General features: G+C 42.2%; 1 protein-coding gene across 3 annotated transcripts in view; it reads right to left on the bottom strand.

Moving 5' to 3' along the window:
• Positions 1-18,922, bottom strand: part of NPTN (neuroplastin) — a 61,038-nt gene that overhangs the window by 9,230 nt on the left and 32,886 nt on the right. For all 3 annotated transcript variants that reach the window (XM_075160565.1, XM_075160566.1, XM_075160567.1), the window contains exons 3-5: positions 15,688-15,782; positions 6,613-6,746; positions 4,779-5,052 (exon numbers count right to left, since the gene is read on the bottom strand). In XM_075160565.1, coding sequence (XP_075016666.1) covers positions 4,779-5,052; positions 6,613-6,746; positions 15,688-15,782 — 503 coding nt within the window. The remainder of the gene's footprint in view (positions 1-4,778; positions 5,053-6,612; positions 6,747-15,687; positions 15,783-18,922) is intronic.

The raw sequence follows: 18,922 nt of genomic DNA, 5'->3' as shown, positions 1-18,922 counted from the left end.
TAAAAAGCAAATAAACTAAAGACAAAAAGCAAGGTGCATGCAAAAAAAAACCTGCAGTCAGGAAATGCCAAAGTTAAAGGAGCGTCCTCATCCTTCCAGCATGGCAGCGCTTTAGACGGAGGTAACACCTTTTGTAAGGCCAGTGAATGCACTGGGAAAGAATACATTGGGAAAGCGTCTCGTAACACAAAACCCTTTAACCCCCTAAACTCTGAAACCTAAGTGGCCTCACTCTGCAGCTAAACAGTAAATTGAGAAGAACTGCTCCAAATTTAATCAGGTTATCTGTCACTCTACCCATCGCCAAGAGATGAGGTAGCTGGCACGCTAAGACAGGTAATTTTTAGCCTGTGGAACACGGAGATGAGAGAGAGGGAAACGGAATTAATTCAATTGGCTTTATTTTGGCTGGCCAGGTAGAGTTCCTAAGCGCTCTGGAAAGCATCCCAGACACCTTCCAGGATACAGATGTTTCTCTCCAAACAGTCACATCCCCCATTAGCAACTGGGTGCTTCTGTTCAGCACCAGTTACCAAAAGTCCTTTTTGGCACTTCTTTGTTTAGGCTCACCAAAAAGGTACAGCCCTCAAGCCCTGCTTATTTTTTTTGTAGGCTGATGCAGCTGTAAGACCATTCGCTTTTCTATGAAGTTCTTACAAATATCCTCTTGTGTGTACACAAGTGCACTGCAAATACAAACCCTGAAATTACTGATCTGGTTTGTCAAAGGGTTATGTACTTCTGCGGTTTGCCTGGGAAACATCATATTCCTCTAAAAACAGTTCTTCATCAGTCAGGGTGAAGTGGGGGGACCCTCCGGATTTGCTGTCTCTGTACCTTATGCTACACTGAATTGGAGGATTCCTTGGAGATGTGGAAGTGCTAAATAGTTCAATCCAGTTCCCAAAAAAGAGCAGCAAGATGAGCAGTTTCCAGAAGGTGGCACCTCAGTGAAGGCAGGCTAGTACAGCTGAAAAAGGTAAAAGGACTCAAATTAAGTGTGCCTGTTATTAGTGGAGTCTGGCGCAACCCTGCTCCAGCGTTCAGCTTGGGCTGGTCTCGTCCGAGGGGATGAGCACAGGACACTGAAGGGCTTAACTGAGCCAGCCCCCGAAACCACGTCACCTGGGTACTGCACGAGGTGAGAGCTCAGCGTGGGCACCAGCACCTCCCAGCAAGACTCAAGATAAATGCAGCTGAACTGCATTTCACCCCACACTGTTATCAGTCAGGCTTTGCACGGGCTGCAGGTGTACCTCTAGACTGTTGATTTAACAGTTCCTTCAGCTCCAGAAAGGTTTTGATTTTTCTTTATACAAGGTTTAGCATCACTGTTATACCATGTTTGGCATCACTGTTTTTCTCCAAAACTTTTTTAAAAAAAATCCTTAAGGTGTCCTGAATAAGTCATCTTTGCACAAGGTCTATGCAGAAATTCTCACTCCTGAGATCTGCTCAACTGGACAGACATTAGCCAGTACATCAGAGGAAAAAACAAAAAGCCTGACTGAACATGGGAGACATCCCCCCTCCTCTCCCTAAGGTGGGATCTACAGCACCCCACGGGCCACCCCAAAACACTGCAGAGGGGCAAGACTACAGGTACGAGGCTTGCACCCCAACATTTAGGCTGTTTACCGGTAGCAGACACCTTATCTGCAGGAACAGACAACCTGCAGCAGGAGCACGTGCCAAGCCAAATGATAACGATCCACTAGGCAGTGGTCCAAAGTAAGATGCAAAGTGGCCATCCATCCTCAAACGTGGCTGGGGTTTTTTGGCTGCTTCTACCTGCTACTCCAGAGCAAAGGCAGGACTTCAGAGAAATCCGATGACTAGGGAAGGTCCAGTGTTATTCCACCATGACAAGATAGGGAGAGGGGTGATGGTAGGGAATATGAAGGAATCTCAGTGTCTAAGGAAAAATTCAGAGTGGTCCAAGGAAAAAATTCACATCCCAGCGAGAAGGGCCATCAGTGAGGTTACTCTGCTGATGAGGCTACCAGTTTTTTCCCGTTAGCAAGCAGGCACTAACAGCTCAATCATTATTGCTGCAGCAGCTTCATATGAAGACCTGGCACAACCACAACCCTTGTCCTTAAAGCTTAACACATCAAAACCAATACTAAAAAAAAAAAGATTTGGAAAACCAGCTGAGAGTTCAGAGAGATCATGGCTGTTGCCAAATAATATTTATATAAAGTAATATGGTGTTTAGACTAATATCTGCATGAGTTGCTGGCTCAGCTGTAGGCTCACTGATGTTACCCGCTACAGCTCACTGCAGCATGCGGAGGCGGATGTATGATTTTGGAAGCAGAGAGTTTAAATTCCAAATGATAAGCACGCCATTGCATTAAAACATTAACTTTGGCATTTCGTAACAATGTATTTAAAATAATAAAATTAAGAATAACCTAAGTAAAACATCCAAGTGTGGAAATCAGCAGACTATCAACGATTTCTCACATATGCATTTGTAAAATGCCCCTGCTTATAGGGTGTTTCCCACCACAATATCACAGAAAGCTTCAAATGCCATTACAGAAAATGCAAGAGTATCCAAGGGAATGTAGGACTCAAGTCTGCCTTTAGTTGAGAAGCTGTTATGCCGATTGTGTCTCTTCATCCAGGCAAACCTAATACACAGACATTGACTATGACATTCAGTATTGGATTCTGTCCTCCAAGGAAGTGGACAGAGAAAACGTGTCCACCACAGAGGTGCATCACTCTCCAGGACTCAAGCTTAGCTGCCTTTAAAATAATAGCAGACTGAGCAAGCAAATTTAGTAACCTCAGTTACTTGGCTCATCATCTTGGACACCTCCATCAGAGATGATGAGCCTGGATGCCTCAGGCATCTGAAGAGTGGCCAGACCAGCCCGGAAAACTTCCGCCTTTGAAACAAACAGGTAGTGAACTCTTCATCTCCAACGTGCGCTTAATCGCACTAACGTGGTGCATTGTGATCTGGTCAAGTCAAAGCCAATTTCTATTGGATTAAGTCCCCCTGAGGCTGCTTGCAATGAATATTTACATATCAAATTACAATCTGATACCTTGTTTCGGTCCTTGTGAAACTTCATCAAATGAAAGTCTGAAATGCAGGGAACTATGAACAGCCACCAACATAGAGGTGAGATTCTCTCCGGCCATCCCAACATCAAAGTTAGGCCAACGTGGGATAGCAATGAGAGAAGCGCAAGAGAACATTTAAGTTGTCTTTTTCAAAGTTTTCTGGGCTGGTTGAGAGCCACTTTGAGGACAAACCACTGGCAGTATAAACCCCTTAGCAACTGTGAAGCTGTTAGTTACGCAGAGGAACATGCACTACACAGTTTAAATTTTGTTGGATACACACCTAGACCAGTCTTAATGCATGCTCCGTAAGCAGTTAGTAAATGCTGCTCAAGTGGTTACGATCAAAAGCTAGTTTCCTCTAGGTATGCACTACTTAAGCCAGTTTTCATCTGCTACGGAAGTGATCCAAGCCTCAGCCATTCTCAAAGTACTAACATTTATTATCTGTTTCGTAAGATTACTTTTTTTCATTCTTTGAAACATAGCTCAGGAACCGTGAAGTTGTTTTTGCCCACGCTTCACAAGCAGATCAGCGTTTCAGCACCTACATTTTCATCCCAAAAGGGCAAAAGTCTTGCTGTGTTGTTACTGATCCCTCGTGCAGCTCGAGAACAACTAGTCATTGCTGCACACGCTGCCACACAGCTGCCTTGGGAAGTTATCTACCATGCTAGAGGGCTCGTCCCACGCAGGGAGACACTAAGATTCAGCGCTTCCCGTACCGATTCAGCATGTTGCCCTCCGCGTTCTCTAAAGCCCCTGCTCCATTACTTGGATGCGTCATGTTCCTACAGCACGATGGCATGCCAGCCGCCTCTCGTGAGGATTCCTTGGATAGGTTTTCTTGATAAACACTGTAGTAAGCAGCTAGGTGTCACATTAAAGCCTGTTTCTCGATGTGGTTCTTTCAAATACCCATTTTAGCCTCAGACTGCCCCTTCCCCCCTCTTTAAAAGAGGAAGGTATGCAGAAGCAGCTCAAAGATGAAACAGTTACTACTTTTTTGTATACCAAACACAGTGTAACTAATTAGTGCTACCATCAAACCTGATAATAAATAGCTAATCTTTAGAAAATATAACTCAGTGGCTATTACAATTAGATATTGTAATTCCTTAAATACAAATTCAGTTACAGACCAAAATAAGAGCCCTACCCCCACCCTTTTAACATTGAAAATGTTTTATTTCTGACGCACCTCTGCTGTCCCAATCCCTTGAAGTGTAATGTTTCCTTACAAAACCTGCCCGGTGTCCAATCCAGATACCACGTGGAAGAGGGAGTGCCATCAGGGATTAGAGCGTTTCCAGCTCTCCCCTCGTCCTGCTCTACGCTCCTTAGGGCTGACGTGCGGGCTTTCTCAGGGCTGATACAGCAGGAAAGAGACAGGAGCGCTAGACCCACCTTGTGTAACAAAAGCTTGAAAGGAACGAAATAACTTGCCCTCCCACCCCGCAGTCCGAGATCTTGGGGAAATCCAGCGTTCGGACTTCACACAGCGCTTGGACCCTCTGCGCTTGCTGGTCTTAGTGTTTGGAGGGTGAACAGATGAGAAAGCAAAGAGCTGAGAGCTGAACGAATTGTGCCGCTGATCCTTCCTGCCACAAAGCCCCACTCTGTTCTGATTCCACAAGTTCGCTTCGCCTTTTTTCCTCCCCGCTCCCCTCCTTACAAGTGGCTTTGAGCACACTTACCGTCTGGGACTTCATCCGGCCGCTTCCTTTTCTCATAAACAACTATGATGACAACGAGGATAACGATTTCTGCCAAGATCCCCAAAAAGGGCCAGAGGGGAGCCAAGTGGCTGCGGACACGGAGGATGGTTGTGACTGAGACAGAGCCGACCTGGTTGGTCGCATTGCATTGGTACTCGCCAGGATCCTCGTTTATCTGTAGGTTTGTGATGCTGAGCTCAGTGTAGTTGTCTTTATTTGAAATAAAGAATCTGCCGGAGGAGTTGTTGATGTCCTGATAAAAGGAGAAGGGTGGAAGAGGAAAAGAGCAAGAGCTTTAGTAAGTTCTGGTGCCTTTTCATTTCTATGTGATGGAAACTAGAAGAGATTTGAGGGGTTCTTCAAAGAGGCTGGTTCCTTAACGCAACAGAAAAGCCCACTGTCAATGTTTATTCTGTATCTCTCACTAAAGTGAATTGTGCTTCAAAACAACAACAAAAAAATGCCAACTTGACTGACAAGCTGTATTCTCATCCTACTTTAACAGTATCAGACATGAAATACGCGAGTGGTTGTGATCACGTAGGCTACCATGTTCTCAGCCTTTTGCTTCAAGAAACTATTACACTCCACTCACCAGTTTACAGCAACAAGGTGAAACAGGTCGACCTAAACAGATGAGACAAGTAACAGGACAGAGGATACATTCCCTAGTAGGGACAAAATGACTTCAAAGTAGAGGGGGAAAAAAAGAAAAAGCAGTACCAGTTAAGATTATTCTACACCGCATTAGATAGCATTTTCTAACTATTTAAGGTATGACGGCCTTAATAGATTTTCATCTTTGCTATGTTTTTTAAAAGGAAACACGCACTGCTCACAGATTTGTGGTCAGGGCAGCCTAAGCCACTGACTTCAGGAATATTTAGAGAAGCTGGAATTCGAGCTGGAATTCAAATGCAGAATATTCTTTCTACATTTGAAAAAAAGACTTCCAGAGTTGCTTACGTTTAAAGAATTCAAAAGGGGCAAAACTTGACCAAGTATGGATGTTTGATCTTCCTGAAAGTCAATCTTGGATGAATTTATCAAATAACTGCACCAGAAAGACCGCGTTAAGGGAAATCTGCAGAACACCATACAGGAGACTGATGACTCACAGCACTTGGTAAGTCACTCATACAGCACTGTTCCTTAAAAATTTAAGCTCACACTTAACAGTCAACAATCAACCCATACTATTATTTGCTTAACATTTTTTCTTCATCTATCAATCAAATTGCTACCTCTCTGGCAGGTCATACAGCAACGTAAAAACAGGTGGGCTGAGGATTTAGCAACCTCCAGCTTCTCTTCTGCTACTCCAATTGCTGGTCAAGTTTTTTTGCTCACTAGATCAGTTGCCACATGGAAAAAATACGATCGCTTAAACACTAATAGGTATCACTGCCACATCCTCATATTGAGTCTTGTGAGCTCAAACAGTAAAACTGGAAAACCAAGTTTGAGAAATTTATAACCAAATGCATTTTAAAATCACAGTTCATAACTCACATTTTGCAATTTATAGCAAATACCCTGAACATCGTATCTTTCTGGACAGTTCATAACTCTGCCCAGCAGCAACACAATGAGCAACTCCGTTCACACAGCAACAATATAAATATCTATTTTACACTCACTGCTGCTGAAAAATTCCAGCTTCACTCACTAATGTATCAGACTTCTGAGGAACTGCATTTCAAGAAGTTACAAGGCACCCTAAAGAAGATACCCCTAAAGCCAAGGTGATCGTTTCCTTCCTCACTGGGGGTTTTGGCAGGTTAATACATGCCTGACACCCCGGTTTTCTTACCTCAAATACTCCATTGACCTTCTTGCGCCACACCCACTCGGGATGCGGGAAGCCCACCGACTTGCAGTACATGAGTGCCTCCTGCCCCTCATTTTTATTTTCACTTCGCTTGTGGCCAGTGATGTCAGGAATAGCTATGAAACAAAACAGAAAACCTCTGTTTACAAGCTGCTCATCAAAGAGAGAGTTATTTCAAGCTCTGAGAATTTGAACAGAAAATAATTGACAAGTTCCCTGGAAGCTGTTGCCTTTCCCACACTAAGCCCACCTTACAGAAGAAAAATTGCGATTCCCACATCTCTCCAAGCAGCATCTCAACTGAAGATCTGCAAGAACATCCTTCAGGCTTGGTTTGCCAGACAAATTGAGGGACGAGGGAGAAATCTCAACATCAAACTTGAGTTCTCTACCACAAAACTAAAATGGCCCAGCCGTTCCCCAGCGCAGGAAGCCGAGAAGCATCCACCTCTCCCCACCGCCCAGGAGGTCCCTGCGGCTCTGCAGTACCTTCAGCTTCGACATAGAGCTGTCAGAGATTCTGGTTACAACTCGCCCATCGCGTCAGGACTCTGAACCGATACTGTCATAACACGAATTTCTGAAAGCTGAATCAAGGTATTCTTCCTTGAGGCAAGATTTTAGATTTGGTCCACAAACACGCTGTGACTTGTTACACTTTACGCTTGTTATACCTTACAGTGACACTACTCCTGGGCACCGTTGGGTAGCTGTAATGCAGCAGAAGTCAAAATCCCTCCAACAAAGATCGTTTTGTTCAGCCTACCCACAACCACATATATTCTAAGGAGCGTTGCAGGTGAAGCTGGGCACCACAAGCAAAACACAGCCCTGAATATCAGCAGAGAGTCTTCTGAATTAATTTATCTATAAATAACGTCACTGCGTTTTGCCATGTTTGTCACAGCAGCCCGTTGCAGCCTAATACCTCACGAGAGATTACGGTGGATCAATGGACTGCCCGAGCTGAACCTTCGCTTAAGCAGATGGCTTTGGTGCCGTAGTGACCACCTTTAAAGCCCATTCGCTTTCTAGCTTGCTAATTATGTCACACGTGGCCCGCTGTGTGATTGCAGGACACTGATCTGTTAATCCAGCCAAAGTCCAGTCTGAGTGCTCCAGGAAAAGACCCCCAGGCACTGGAATTTATTATAAGGGTCTATTCACGGAGAGTTCCCTTTACCACTAGCAACCCCTACAGACAGGTATAGAGAGGGAGCACCGGTTTGTGACAGCTTATCTGCACCTGCAAGCTAGAAGAATTAAGCAAATTTCACAGTTGTCATCAGACAGCAAACAAAAACACGCAAAACATCTTGTGCAACAGGACAACATCAGCTGAACCTGCTCTTCCGAAAAATTACATTCACAACTCTTTGGGAAAATGTTCGGCAAGTTTAAGTGCTAAAGGAATTATCATATTTCAAAGGCAAGGGCTTTTCAAATGCAGAAAGCATCCCACGCCTTATTCCTGCAAGATTCTTTTCAGACAGTAATGCAACTGATTGATAATATTGTTAGAGGCAGAATTAAAATAAGCTTCTGAACAACAGAAAAATCACGGTTGTGAGAATACTTAAGCTACAGCATTCCTTAGTATGTGTGTATTTGCCTGAAAAGACACCACCAGGAGAGGGCTGATCAACCCTGGCTTTTCTCAAAATGCCTATGTAAATTCAAACAGGATTTCCAACACACGTGTGAGCTTTGCAGAAGTTCTGATCATTTGCCATGTAAAGAAACATGCACTTGCTGCTTATTAACTCTTAGCTGCATTTTCAAATGCATGATTTGCTCCAACTCAGCAACAGCCAGAGCTGTCAGTATGCACCGACAAGCTGACAGGTCCTCCACGTTGGACACTGCTGCAGAGAATGCAGAGGCATTGTCCACCAGAAATTAAAACTAACTCCAGGACTTCTGGTAAAACCCTTAAGGAAGTTGTGCCATTGTAAAATATTTTAATATGTTAAGCACGTTGTTTTTTTTTTTTTTTTTCTGATTTTTAAGTGAACACCTTTTTAAGACCAATGGATGAAGCTAGACAAATGCCGACTAATTGCAAGATAATGCGAACCACAACCATGATATATAAGAACAAGGCGCTAGGGGTTTTATTTATCTTTAGGAAAACTGACACCTAAAATGTATCTTTACGCATCAAACATGAAAATACTTTGAGAGACATAAAACATGAACTGAATGAAGACACCAAATCATAACAATTCTCCGGTCTTGTGCAAAAAGAAGCTGCCAGGTGTAGAAACTGAAGCAAGCTGGAAAGGAAAGAACATTCCATACTTGCTAAGTACCTGTGCCTACCAGGGGCAATAATACTTGGAGGAAATTAAGTTTTCAAGCTGAAGGTCTCCAAGCAGAAAATAAATTGGCTTTACGGTTGAGTGTGCTGTGTTACATCTTCAGGATACTAAGCAGCAGTATGCACCTGCAATGTCCTTTCAAACCACTGTCTGCAGCCTCAAAGAGGAATATAAAACATTTATTCCAAAAGACAGTGGTTCAACAAGAAGTGAATTTCATCTCGTGATCTACTGAAAGGTGTCATCTCTTCCTTGCTAGGCTTCGGAAGTTCTCTTTTAGGCAGGAGCTAGGTAAGCCCAGTGACTTCCCTGCAGTGATTGCTTACTGGAGGATGATATGCAGGGATCGCATCCAACCTAATGAAAATAAAAGGCCAGCAGAAGCGGAGCACAAGAGACAGACTTAAGGTGGCAAGGCGACGGTCCCAAAACTGGCATTGACGGGCGATTGCAAATTACCCCCATTAGGAAAAGAAGAAATAGGATTCATCAGCTTAAAGTTGAAGCCCCACACAGTCTCCATCTGTCAGCACTTCATTTTTCACTGCCAGCTACCAGCAGACAGCGAGTCAAAGCAGAACCTTGCAGGGGAAAAGGATACAGTAAGTCAGCACTCTGCAGCTGGCCCACTTTTTCTGTAAGGTTGCTGACAGAGAAAGAAAGAAAGAAAGAAAGAAAGAGGGAAAGCTTTCTAGGACACCTTAACTTCTACTGCAGGGTGACCTAATGTTCTCCTACAGCCAAGAGATAATTGTATTTCTTTAAGAAGAGGACATCTTTGCCGGGTTATCCCAATGAGAGCGTAAGGGACAAGAATACATTCTGCTCTTTCCTTGCTGGGCACAGTTATGCAGCAGCCATATCCAGCTCTGCTAGGACAGGGACTATTTTTGTACGCAGTCTGAGGGGAGCACTACATTGAATATTAATATTTCAGGGCATGATGCTGGCCAGTTTCAAGCTATGGCTGAGACATTAATCCAGTACTTATTCTACTAAACTGTTTGGCTGATTGTGTTCTGCTGTACAAACGACAATTAAAATATCACTGCAACTGACCTCAGTCACAGATTTAGCAACAGAGCTCTGTTTTCCTGTGAAGCTTTTCAAGTCAAGATTTTTCTTACACCATTCCGCTCCAGTGCCAGTAACAGATAAAGCACAGAATGAAGCAGGTTTTGTTCAGAAAGGATTTAGATTTCACTTCAGCTTTTAAGCAGCAGAATCCACATCCCTGGTTCAGATACAGTCGGCTGTGGAGACGTGGGCACAACATGCTATGTCAGCTCCTATATCATTGAAACCAAGATAATGCCCCTGATAAAGGAAAGCAAGATTTTTAGTCTTACATTGTGAAACAGGAAAACTAAATACTGAATGTTTGTTTGAAACAGCATATGGAAGAGCAAAAAGAGGCAGGGCTAGTTTAAATTAATTGCTACCAAAAAAAGAAATCAAAATAAATACAGATTCAGCCATCCTTGACACAAGAGTAAACTTCTGATAAGCGTCATTCTTTTGATAGTTTTAAACTGAATCACAACAGAAAGGGGGTTTGTGCCAGAGTAAACATTGGACCTCCGTGCTCCGTGCCCAATAGGCACAAAATACACTGTGCAGCAACTTTCTGAATGGTATGCTTTTAATACAGCCCTGAAAAGAGGGTTTTTTTTTTCTCGTTACAGGGCATGCAATGTCTTTTCTTGATCTATAGGAGGTATTCAGCCCTTAGTTTGCAGGTATTTTCAAGATATTTTACTAGCGCTACTAAAAAGGAGAGGAGAACTAATATGCATAACACCTCCAAACCATGTCCCAGTTAACAAAACCCCTTCAAGTTTTCCCATTAACAGACAAAATTAAAGCAAGGGCAAAAACACCTAAAAATATTCTTGCACGTAAAAACTATTATGCCTTATGGGTGACCTAGTAAAAGGGCTCTGGAAGATTTATTTTTCTGCATTATAATTCTAATCCATGTCTACCTTTATAGCCTGGGCGGAGAGCTAAGACACCAAAGGTATTGCGAGAAGGGAGAACGTGACATGCATCTTCTGTGTAATGCTTAGGATTGCTCTAAGATGCAGTTGTGCTAAGAGAATGCCCGATTTCTTAATTAATTTCTGGTACAGCGTTGTGAAACTGCAGCAGAGGTTTCTTAAAACAGCCAGGAGTCAAGAAACCAAGATCTTCCAAGGCTGCTGAAATAACCACTCGTTTTCCAGCATGCTGCTTGGGCTGGAGCCAGAATGAAAGTGGGAGAGTAACATTCTGAGTGCAGGTAACGCATGTGAAACAAGAGCCTCTGGCTCAGATAAAGTTAGGGGGTATAATAAACATTTTTCAAAAGTGGTTAAGTTTTATGTCTCTCAGGAGCAGCGAACGGGACTCGTCTGAGCACTTGCTATTGGGAAATCAATAGCGACTGGGGAGGATAGAAGAGAAAGGTGCAAAATGAGCGAGGGATGAAGAGGGAAGTCAGAAGAATCCCCTTGATGAGATAATGGCAGAAAGGCCGTATAGGAAGAGGCATTAAAAAGCTCCACCTGTCCAGGCGCACAGAGAGAAGGGAGCCTTTGATGGGAAGGCAGGGCAGAGAGAACAGATGCCATCCATCAGTCGTGCTACATACATCAGTATCTTTCTTGATGCTTGCACTACTTCTGGGCAGCCAGAGGGAACTGGAAGCATGTTCTTCCCCACCTGGTTCTCACTGCTGCTGCTCTGCGTCAGACGATGGTTTGGAGTATCAGAAGACAGAAAGACAAACTTGTTTTCTCCTCCTTCGCACAAGATCTTGATAAGAACAGAAAGATTGCAGAGGCAGAATTCTTCAGGGTTGTGTTCTTGGTGGGGTTTTTTTTGTTGTTTTGTTTTGGGTTTGGTTCCCCCCCCCCCCCCATTTCTTTTTTTCTTTTAATCTTCAAGTTTTCAGAGCTCTAGCACCACAACACCACAGCAAAAGCACTGCATGTATTTCCACCGATGTGGCAACAGGCAATTAAAAAAGCCTACTTCCAGATGGGGAGCAGATAGCACACTGCATCTTGGCTAATGCCTGGCAGGATCATCATCACTGTTCCTGCTGAAAATAACCACATCATACATCACGGCCTGGTTACCTGCAACGCTCTCAGCCAGCTGACTTCACTGCAAAAGCAAAGGGTGAGAGAAGATCCCTACTTCAAGGTAGAATGTTCCTAATATCAGCATTTGCTCAGCCTGTTGTTTCACGCTTAGAGCTGCACTCACACAATGCCCCTAACAGCTCTGAGAATTTGAGCGAGAATACTCAAAAGCCTCCACCAGACACTTCATCCAAAAGCCGACTGTGTGAGGGGAAGCCAGGCTTACGCCATTCCTGGGAATTCCAAGAGACTGACATTAAAACCCAGTATTTTCAACTAGTGCTGCCCTGGTAATTTTTTTACCAAGAAAATCTGCTTTAAGTATGCAAGCACACCTAGCAATTCTAACAGCGATGCTCACGTTTCTGCATTTTTATCTTCTTACATAGCACATGTAGAGATTCGGGAAGAAAACAGGCAACATTACATAAAAGGCAAATGGCATTGGTATATCCTGGATTACATCTGCTGTGAGACATTTGTTACAGTTGTTCACAAGTTGTCAGAAAGTCACTATTTTGGTCCACAAGCACTTTCGTATTCAGAACCATTTTTTCTATGTGCATCAGCAGTTAAAAATAGCAATATATTACAATTAGGAATTAAGCAATTAAATTTGTGTATAATTGCTTAACCACAAATACTGTGACAGGCCACACATGCAGGTAAGCATTAAATTATGGCATCCGCATGGTCAAACAAGATTCTCGCATCACTGATACATCACATACGCCTTGATTAACAACTAGGTAACATCTCCGCACATGAAGTAGTATAAAAAAATCTGTTTGCTTTGAGAACTAGAACTGTTTTGGCAGAACGTGTGGAATATTTACACCAAACTGCAGCAATCGCAGAGAATGCCTTCCTTTGCAAAGTAAAAAAAGCCTGTGTATTCTTTGCAACTAGCATGGATATTATTCAGAGACATCTACATCCAAGAAAATATGTGTGATACCATACAAGTTTAGCTGTATGGCTCTTCCAGGAGCAGTAACTCAAATGAGTACTCTCTGATCAGATGAATTTATGTACAGCGCTAGCACTGCAAGGAGACTGCAAAGTTCTCTAACTTGTGCTTTAAATGCAGTCCCAATTTATTACTGCATGAGTTTCCAAGTAACAGGAGTTAGATAGGAAAGCGTCTTTTCAGTTTAAAAGTATACGTGTGTTCCAATTTCCAATTTGCTTTGCAGAAGACTTCCCACTCTAGACAACCCCTGGTACTTCTCTCTGCCAAGGAGGAATTCGAGGCCCATCAGCCACTCTTGTGATGCTGTAAGGAGGAGAGCTGGAGAACACGGTTACCGAGTCCTGGAATTGCGACTGCTGAGCAAGCTGCAGGTGTAATACCTCCAAAGAGTGGTGCTGGAGTCATTAACTTTTAACTGATGACTACTCACTTGTATTTATATATAAATTACCTGTGAAAAGTTGTTAGTAGGATTAGTTATTATTCTCCCTTTGTGCCAGTACTTCAATCGGATACATTGGCTTTTCTTTCTACAACGTTAAATCCTATGTGCCTGTAAACCTCTCTGCCAAGTTCTCTTGGTGTCCCCTCCTGGCACCGGACAGCAGAGGAGCCCTAAGCCAAATGTTTCTGAAAGGTCTTTTGAGAGATTATACAAAGCTGAAAAAGGTCTTACTCAATCTACTACCAAAGTTAAATTTCCTGTCTCTAGAAGTGTTTTGTCACCCAAAGCAGCCTAGAGAAGGCAGAAAGGACTTAAGATCTTAAGATAATATTAGAAGATTTAGCAACAAGCGTAAGAGCAGAATGCAAAACGATACCCCCAAAAGAAAAAGAGAAAGAACAACCCTACACCTATGTGCTTTGAACACCCAGAAGACAAGTTCACCAGAAGTACGTTTGAATTCAACTTGCTGTAAGCAATGCAATAATTATTTTTAGAGGTGCAGTCAGATTTTTAATCAATAACAGCCCACTTCTCATGTGTTCACATGCCATACACCTCTTAGCTGGGCCAACAGGAACTTGTGGTGCATTCGCATGAATATATATTTTAGATTTCCTTTTCCCTTGCAGAGATAGCTTCTGCACCAGATTTGGTTAAACACTGGGTATATTTTGATAGGTTGTTTTATGCAAGATCATTGGAAAAAAACTTTTAAAATCGACATAGGAAATCACCAAACTTTTCTTGGTACAATATCAGTCAGAATGTTTATTTATATGGCAGTATTTCTCTTCCCCAGGAAACTGTATGGTTCAAAAGACGCTGTTCTCTGGAGAGGAAAGATAGCATTCAGAATAATACTGTGCATTTGTCATTTCACACAGACTGCTGAATTACTCCCACTTCCTCACTTCGGATTCAGGAACCTGACCATGCAGTGAGGCACCAGAAATTCCCAGGAAAGAGGTCAGCTTTCGCTACAGATCTATGGTACCTAATTTAAACAGCAATAATCACAATATAGATCAGGATAGGCTCTGTCACTGGTGCAGGGATGCTAAGAAATAGTGTGAAGCATCCTCCTTCCCATTTGCTATTTTCAAACAGCAGCAGAGGAAGCTCTACATTTAAGCTGGGGGTGTAAGGAAGATTACTAACTTAGATTTCAAACAAGTTTACAGTACACCTTCATAAAACAAGCATCAGTATAGTCCCAGACGCGCATAGGCTGGTTGCAAGACTTTTCAACACATTTTTGCGTAAACTCATCTGCCTTTGACTAACAAAGGTGCCATCAATTCCATCTTCCTGCAGCACATAAGGGGCAAACCACAGCTACTGCAGAGCAGTGGGCCAGTAATTTCCACAGTTATTCAATGAACAAACAACTGTATTGTGGCAGCGGTTTAACACTGTATAAAACACCATCATCTCCGTGTTACCTCTATGTTGTACGTCTAACAGCAACACTGTTCTTTTGTTCAACAACTACAGTAAAACTCGGTGCAAACCTTTCAAATTTTGCAGTTTCCTTCCACGATTTTAGGGTGCTAAAGATGTCAGGAGGCTACTAACATGCACAAGACAGAAAAAAAGGTGCATGAAAGTAGAAAACCCCAATCTGGTACAGGGCATCTGTCCTAACCAGAACCCAGGCCTTCCTGGCAACTGCAATAGTCTCTGCAGACAAAAACCAGTTCCAAGCTGCCACATGCGAGATGCTGGTTCTTACTTTATTCCTATTCAGAACAGACGAATTCAAAAGTACATTGAATACATTCAGACGCCCTCATTTACTGTGAAACAGGGAGGAAAGAACAGCTGTCTTTGCATGAGCACAGACATATTCTACAGCAATTTTTATCTTGCTGGACAGGCATGCTCTCTTGTGATAGCCAGATTTACCAAAGGAGTGCAGAAGCGTGTGCTAGAAGGTATTTTAGTATTCCCTGTGTGGACCACAAATGCAACGGTCATATTCCCGTATCTCTGAGATCTTTCCCCTACGACTGCATGCAAGACTGCCTTGAAATTATAACCACGGATTGGACACAGGCTCTATACCATGAGGAAAGGCCTCTTGAGTTAGCTCTCTTGTACGGACGCTGAGCGAGATGGCAGAGGCAGTGAAAGCACTTCACTTTCAGGGAGAGGAAACAAAACAAAAACAAAACAAAAACAGAGTACCTCTCACTTCTATAGTGGCGTTGGCTATAGGAGAGTTTGAAAACACAAACACGCACAAGTATTCCCCTGACTCTTCTGCTCTGGGCTTCAAAATCCTGCAGACAGGGAGAGAACACATGAGCCGTGTTAAGTACTATGTTAGCAACCAAAAATGAGCAGGCTAGGAATTTATTTTTTCCCCCCATACTTTAATCTTTTAACTGAATTTCACAGCTATTACTTGTTAATTCAAGGTATGTTGTGCAGACGTACCTACTTGAAATAAAGGATGTTGTTTGCCCAAAAAAAGGGAGAGCTCTAGTCTGGAAAGTCAGTACCAATTTAGCTGGAGAAGCTGCATTTGGTTTAAAAGCAAAGAAGGAGCCCGACATCTGTTAATTATGCACTACAGTTAGTTTGATGCAAGTCATCCTCAAGTCACTAGGCTATTAGGCAGATATCACCTCCCATTGAGGGAGAAACGTGATTTGTATGTACTATCTGCATTGAAAAAAATCATACATGGCCAATTGGAAAACGACAGACTACAAATACAATCAAGGCTGACACCATCATCTCATAAGCTGTTTTCTTTCTTTCCATAACAGATACGAAACTGGTCCATTAATAGTTTTCTCTGAGTCAGACTGGATGTGGAAAAACTGCAAAAGCTGGTCAACTCTTGAAGGAAGACACCACACAGCAATCTGCTGCCACTTAAAATTAGGAAAGACTAATGCAATAACAACTAGTAGAGGGAAAAACAGATGCAAGCCAGCCAGAAGAAAATCAGAGCTGCAACAAATGCAAAAAAAAAAACCCAAAACCAAACCAACAAAAACCCAAGATGAATTTACACTCAAAATGGTGCTAACTTCAAGTCCACCAGCTTTTGCTGTCCTTCAAAACGCTTTTGGATACACATGACTTAAAAGCTCTACGCATATGTTCTTCAGGTATTTACCTACAAAAGACATCTTAGACTAAAGAAGCATACAATGATGTGACGCAGAATTTACACCTCCTCGCAGCACAGAATAAGGTAGAGTTCCCCCCATCCTTCCCTCCCTTTACTGAAAGGCTTCTTGGCTTTCTTTTTTTATTATAATTTTTTTAAAACACATTAAGTAAATAGCATGCAAATGAATAGAAACCCTGCAGAAGAGCACTGTAATAAAATAATTTAATTACACATGGAAACTGCTTATACACATGGAAAAAGCTGCTCAGTTTAACACAATACTGTGACTCAAGTCTTCACTGTGTTTACAGCACTTACTTGCCAGAGTCGCTGGTGAAAGTCTGAAATTAGTTATAAAGTTAATATGTCTTTCAGATAAACGATAACAAACCCACTTTTCAGAGTTAAAATTAAAGATTACTTTAAATGACAGAAAGAATGATCATTTAGTATCAAGCATCAAAGCGGTAACTGTGTTTAAACCATAGGCAGGTAAAGTATCCTTGGGAAATGCGCAGCAGCCTGAACGTGAGCGCCTGCCGACACTGCTGGCAAAGGCGCAGTCCCCACCTAGTGCAGCGGGACAACTCCACCCGACTACTTCCATGACTAAGCTGCCCTAAGACTCTGCAATAGCGAGGGAAGGCAGAGAATACCTGCCTTTCTGTAATAACATTTCGTTCCTTAATAGTTAAATAATCATACTGTGACCACTGCTTTTTATCCACTAGAGTCAATGCTTAAAAAGGGGAGGGAGGGAAGTAAGACATTGTATTCTTTCAGTTCTACATAAGCTTCTTTTTGAAGCTATGGCAGCCCCTACTAGAGTATTATTACCATAAATCATTAAAGCAAGTGTAAGTTGATATGGCTGCAAAGTTTTATAGACAAACAAGCACCTGAAACAAGTTTGCTTAGCCAACAACTTCCCTCAGCCCTGCAGTTTCAGGAAGAGCCCAGCTTTTCATAGATGTAGACTTTGCAGCAGATGCAAAAACACCCAAAAACCGCATTTGCTTCAATTTAGCTCAGTAACTTGCTACTCAACTCTGAATTAACTGATGAGGAATTCGGAAAGAAATCACTACTTTTCTCCTCCAAACTATGAATGTAGACTAGGGGACAGGTCTCCAGAATGAAAGCACAGGATGGCCAGAACCACTTCCAGGCACTTTCTGCTTGTAAAAGAATACACTATGAATAATTCTTGCCCATTTTTAATTAAAATGGTGAACTAAAAAGTTATACTTAACTCTGAGCTTTCTGACTATAGCTGCCTTCCAGCAAGAGCAGCTACATCAAGTTTGAATGAAAAATTAGGAACGATGTGTTCAATTTCTGATGTATGAAGCAGGATTTTTAAGGTATGTAGTTCAACTTACAAATTCTGAAGCTTTCTGAATGGTAAACAACACTGAACTTCAATGAACTAATTACATTTCAGAGCAAAACAACGCATCTTAATGACTGAAACACCAAAAACTTGAAACATTTTTTATTTTTTAAGGTAAATAAGTAGAATGCAAAAGACTAATCAATCATGTAAAAAATGCTGAAGTTAAATAACCTCTTTAACTACAACTATGTTGACATTGCTTGCATGAATTTGGTATTTCTGGATCTAAAAAAAAATAAATAACCAAATCAAGCTAGAAGTTAACGAACAGATCAAATGCAGTGTGACCACATGCAATGAAGAAATGCCACAGAAAGCCTGAAACCACAATATACAACAAAGCAGATTATAAATGAGCAGGAATTTGAGGTCTACATTGCAGATGCAAATTTTCCCAAATTTGAAAGCTGTCCTGATTGCAGCATGCTCTACCAACCCTTCATTTACTGGGAACAAAGTGACTGTTTTACAGTCTGCCCACCTTACTTCTTCCTTCTCCAGGACGTTAAAACCGAAAGCAAGTTTAATTCTTCCTTTACTGAGGAATTTGAAAGGAAAAATTCACCCTAGCTTGGAACAGATTATAGACAAGTCAGCCTCGATACTTAGTTTGCTGAATAATAACGTGCCATTTTCAGTAACCTTGGTGCAAAGTACCTTTTGTACCACTCAAGCTGGTGCTTTTGGACAAGACTGCTCATCAAGTTAATTGCTAGATAAGAAAGCAGAGCCTTTAAAACTCAGACCCAGCGTTAAACATTGTACTGAGGAAATAACAAGGTGTAATTATGGAAGTAAATGAGACTATTTTTTTAACTGCAAAAATGAACAGTGATGCAAAGTGAACTAAAGTGGAAAACAAAACGAAAAATTTGAACACATCTTTATCAGAATCCAAC

This window comes from Calonectris borealis, chromosome 11 (assembly GCF_964195595.1).
Source record: "Calonectris borealis chromosome 11, bCalBor7.hap1.2, whole genome shotgun sequence".
Taxonomy (NCBI): Eukaryota; Metazoa; Chordata; class Aves; order Procellariiformes; family Procellariidae; genus Calonectris; species Calonectris borealis.
Note: the sequence above shows the minus strand (reverse complement) of the source record. Positions and strands in the feature narration are given on the sequence as shown.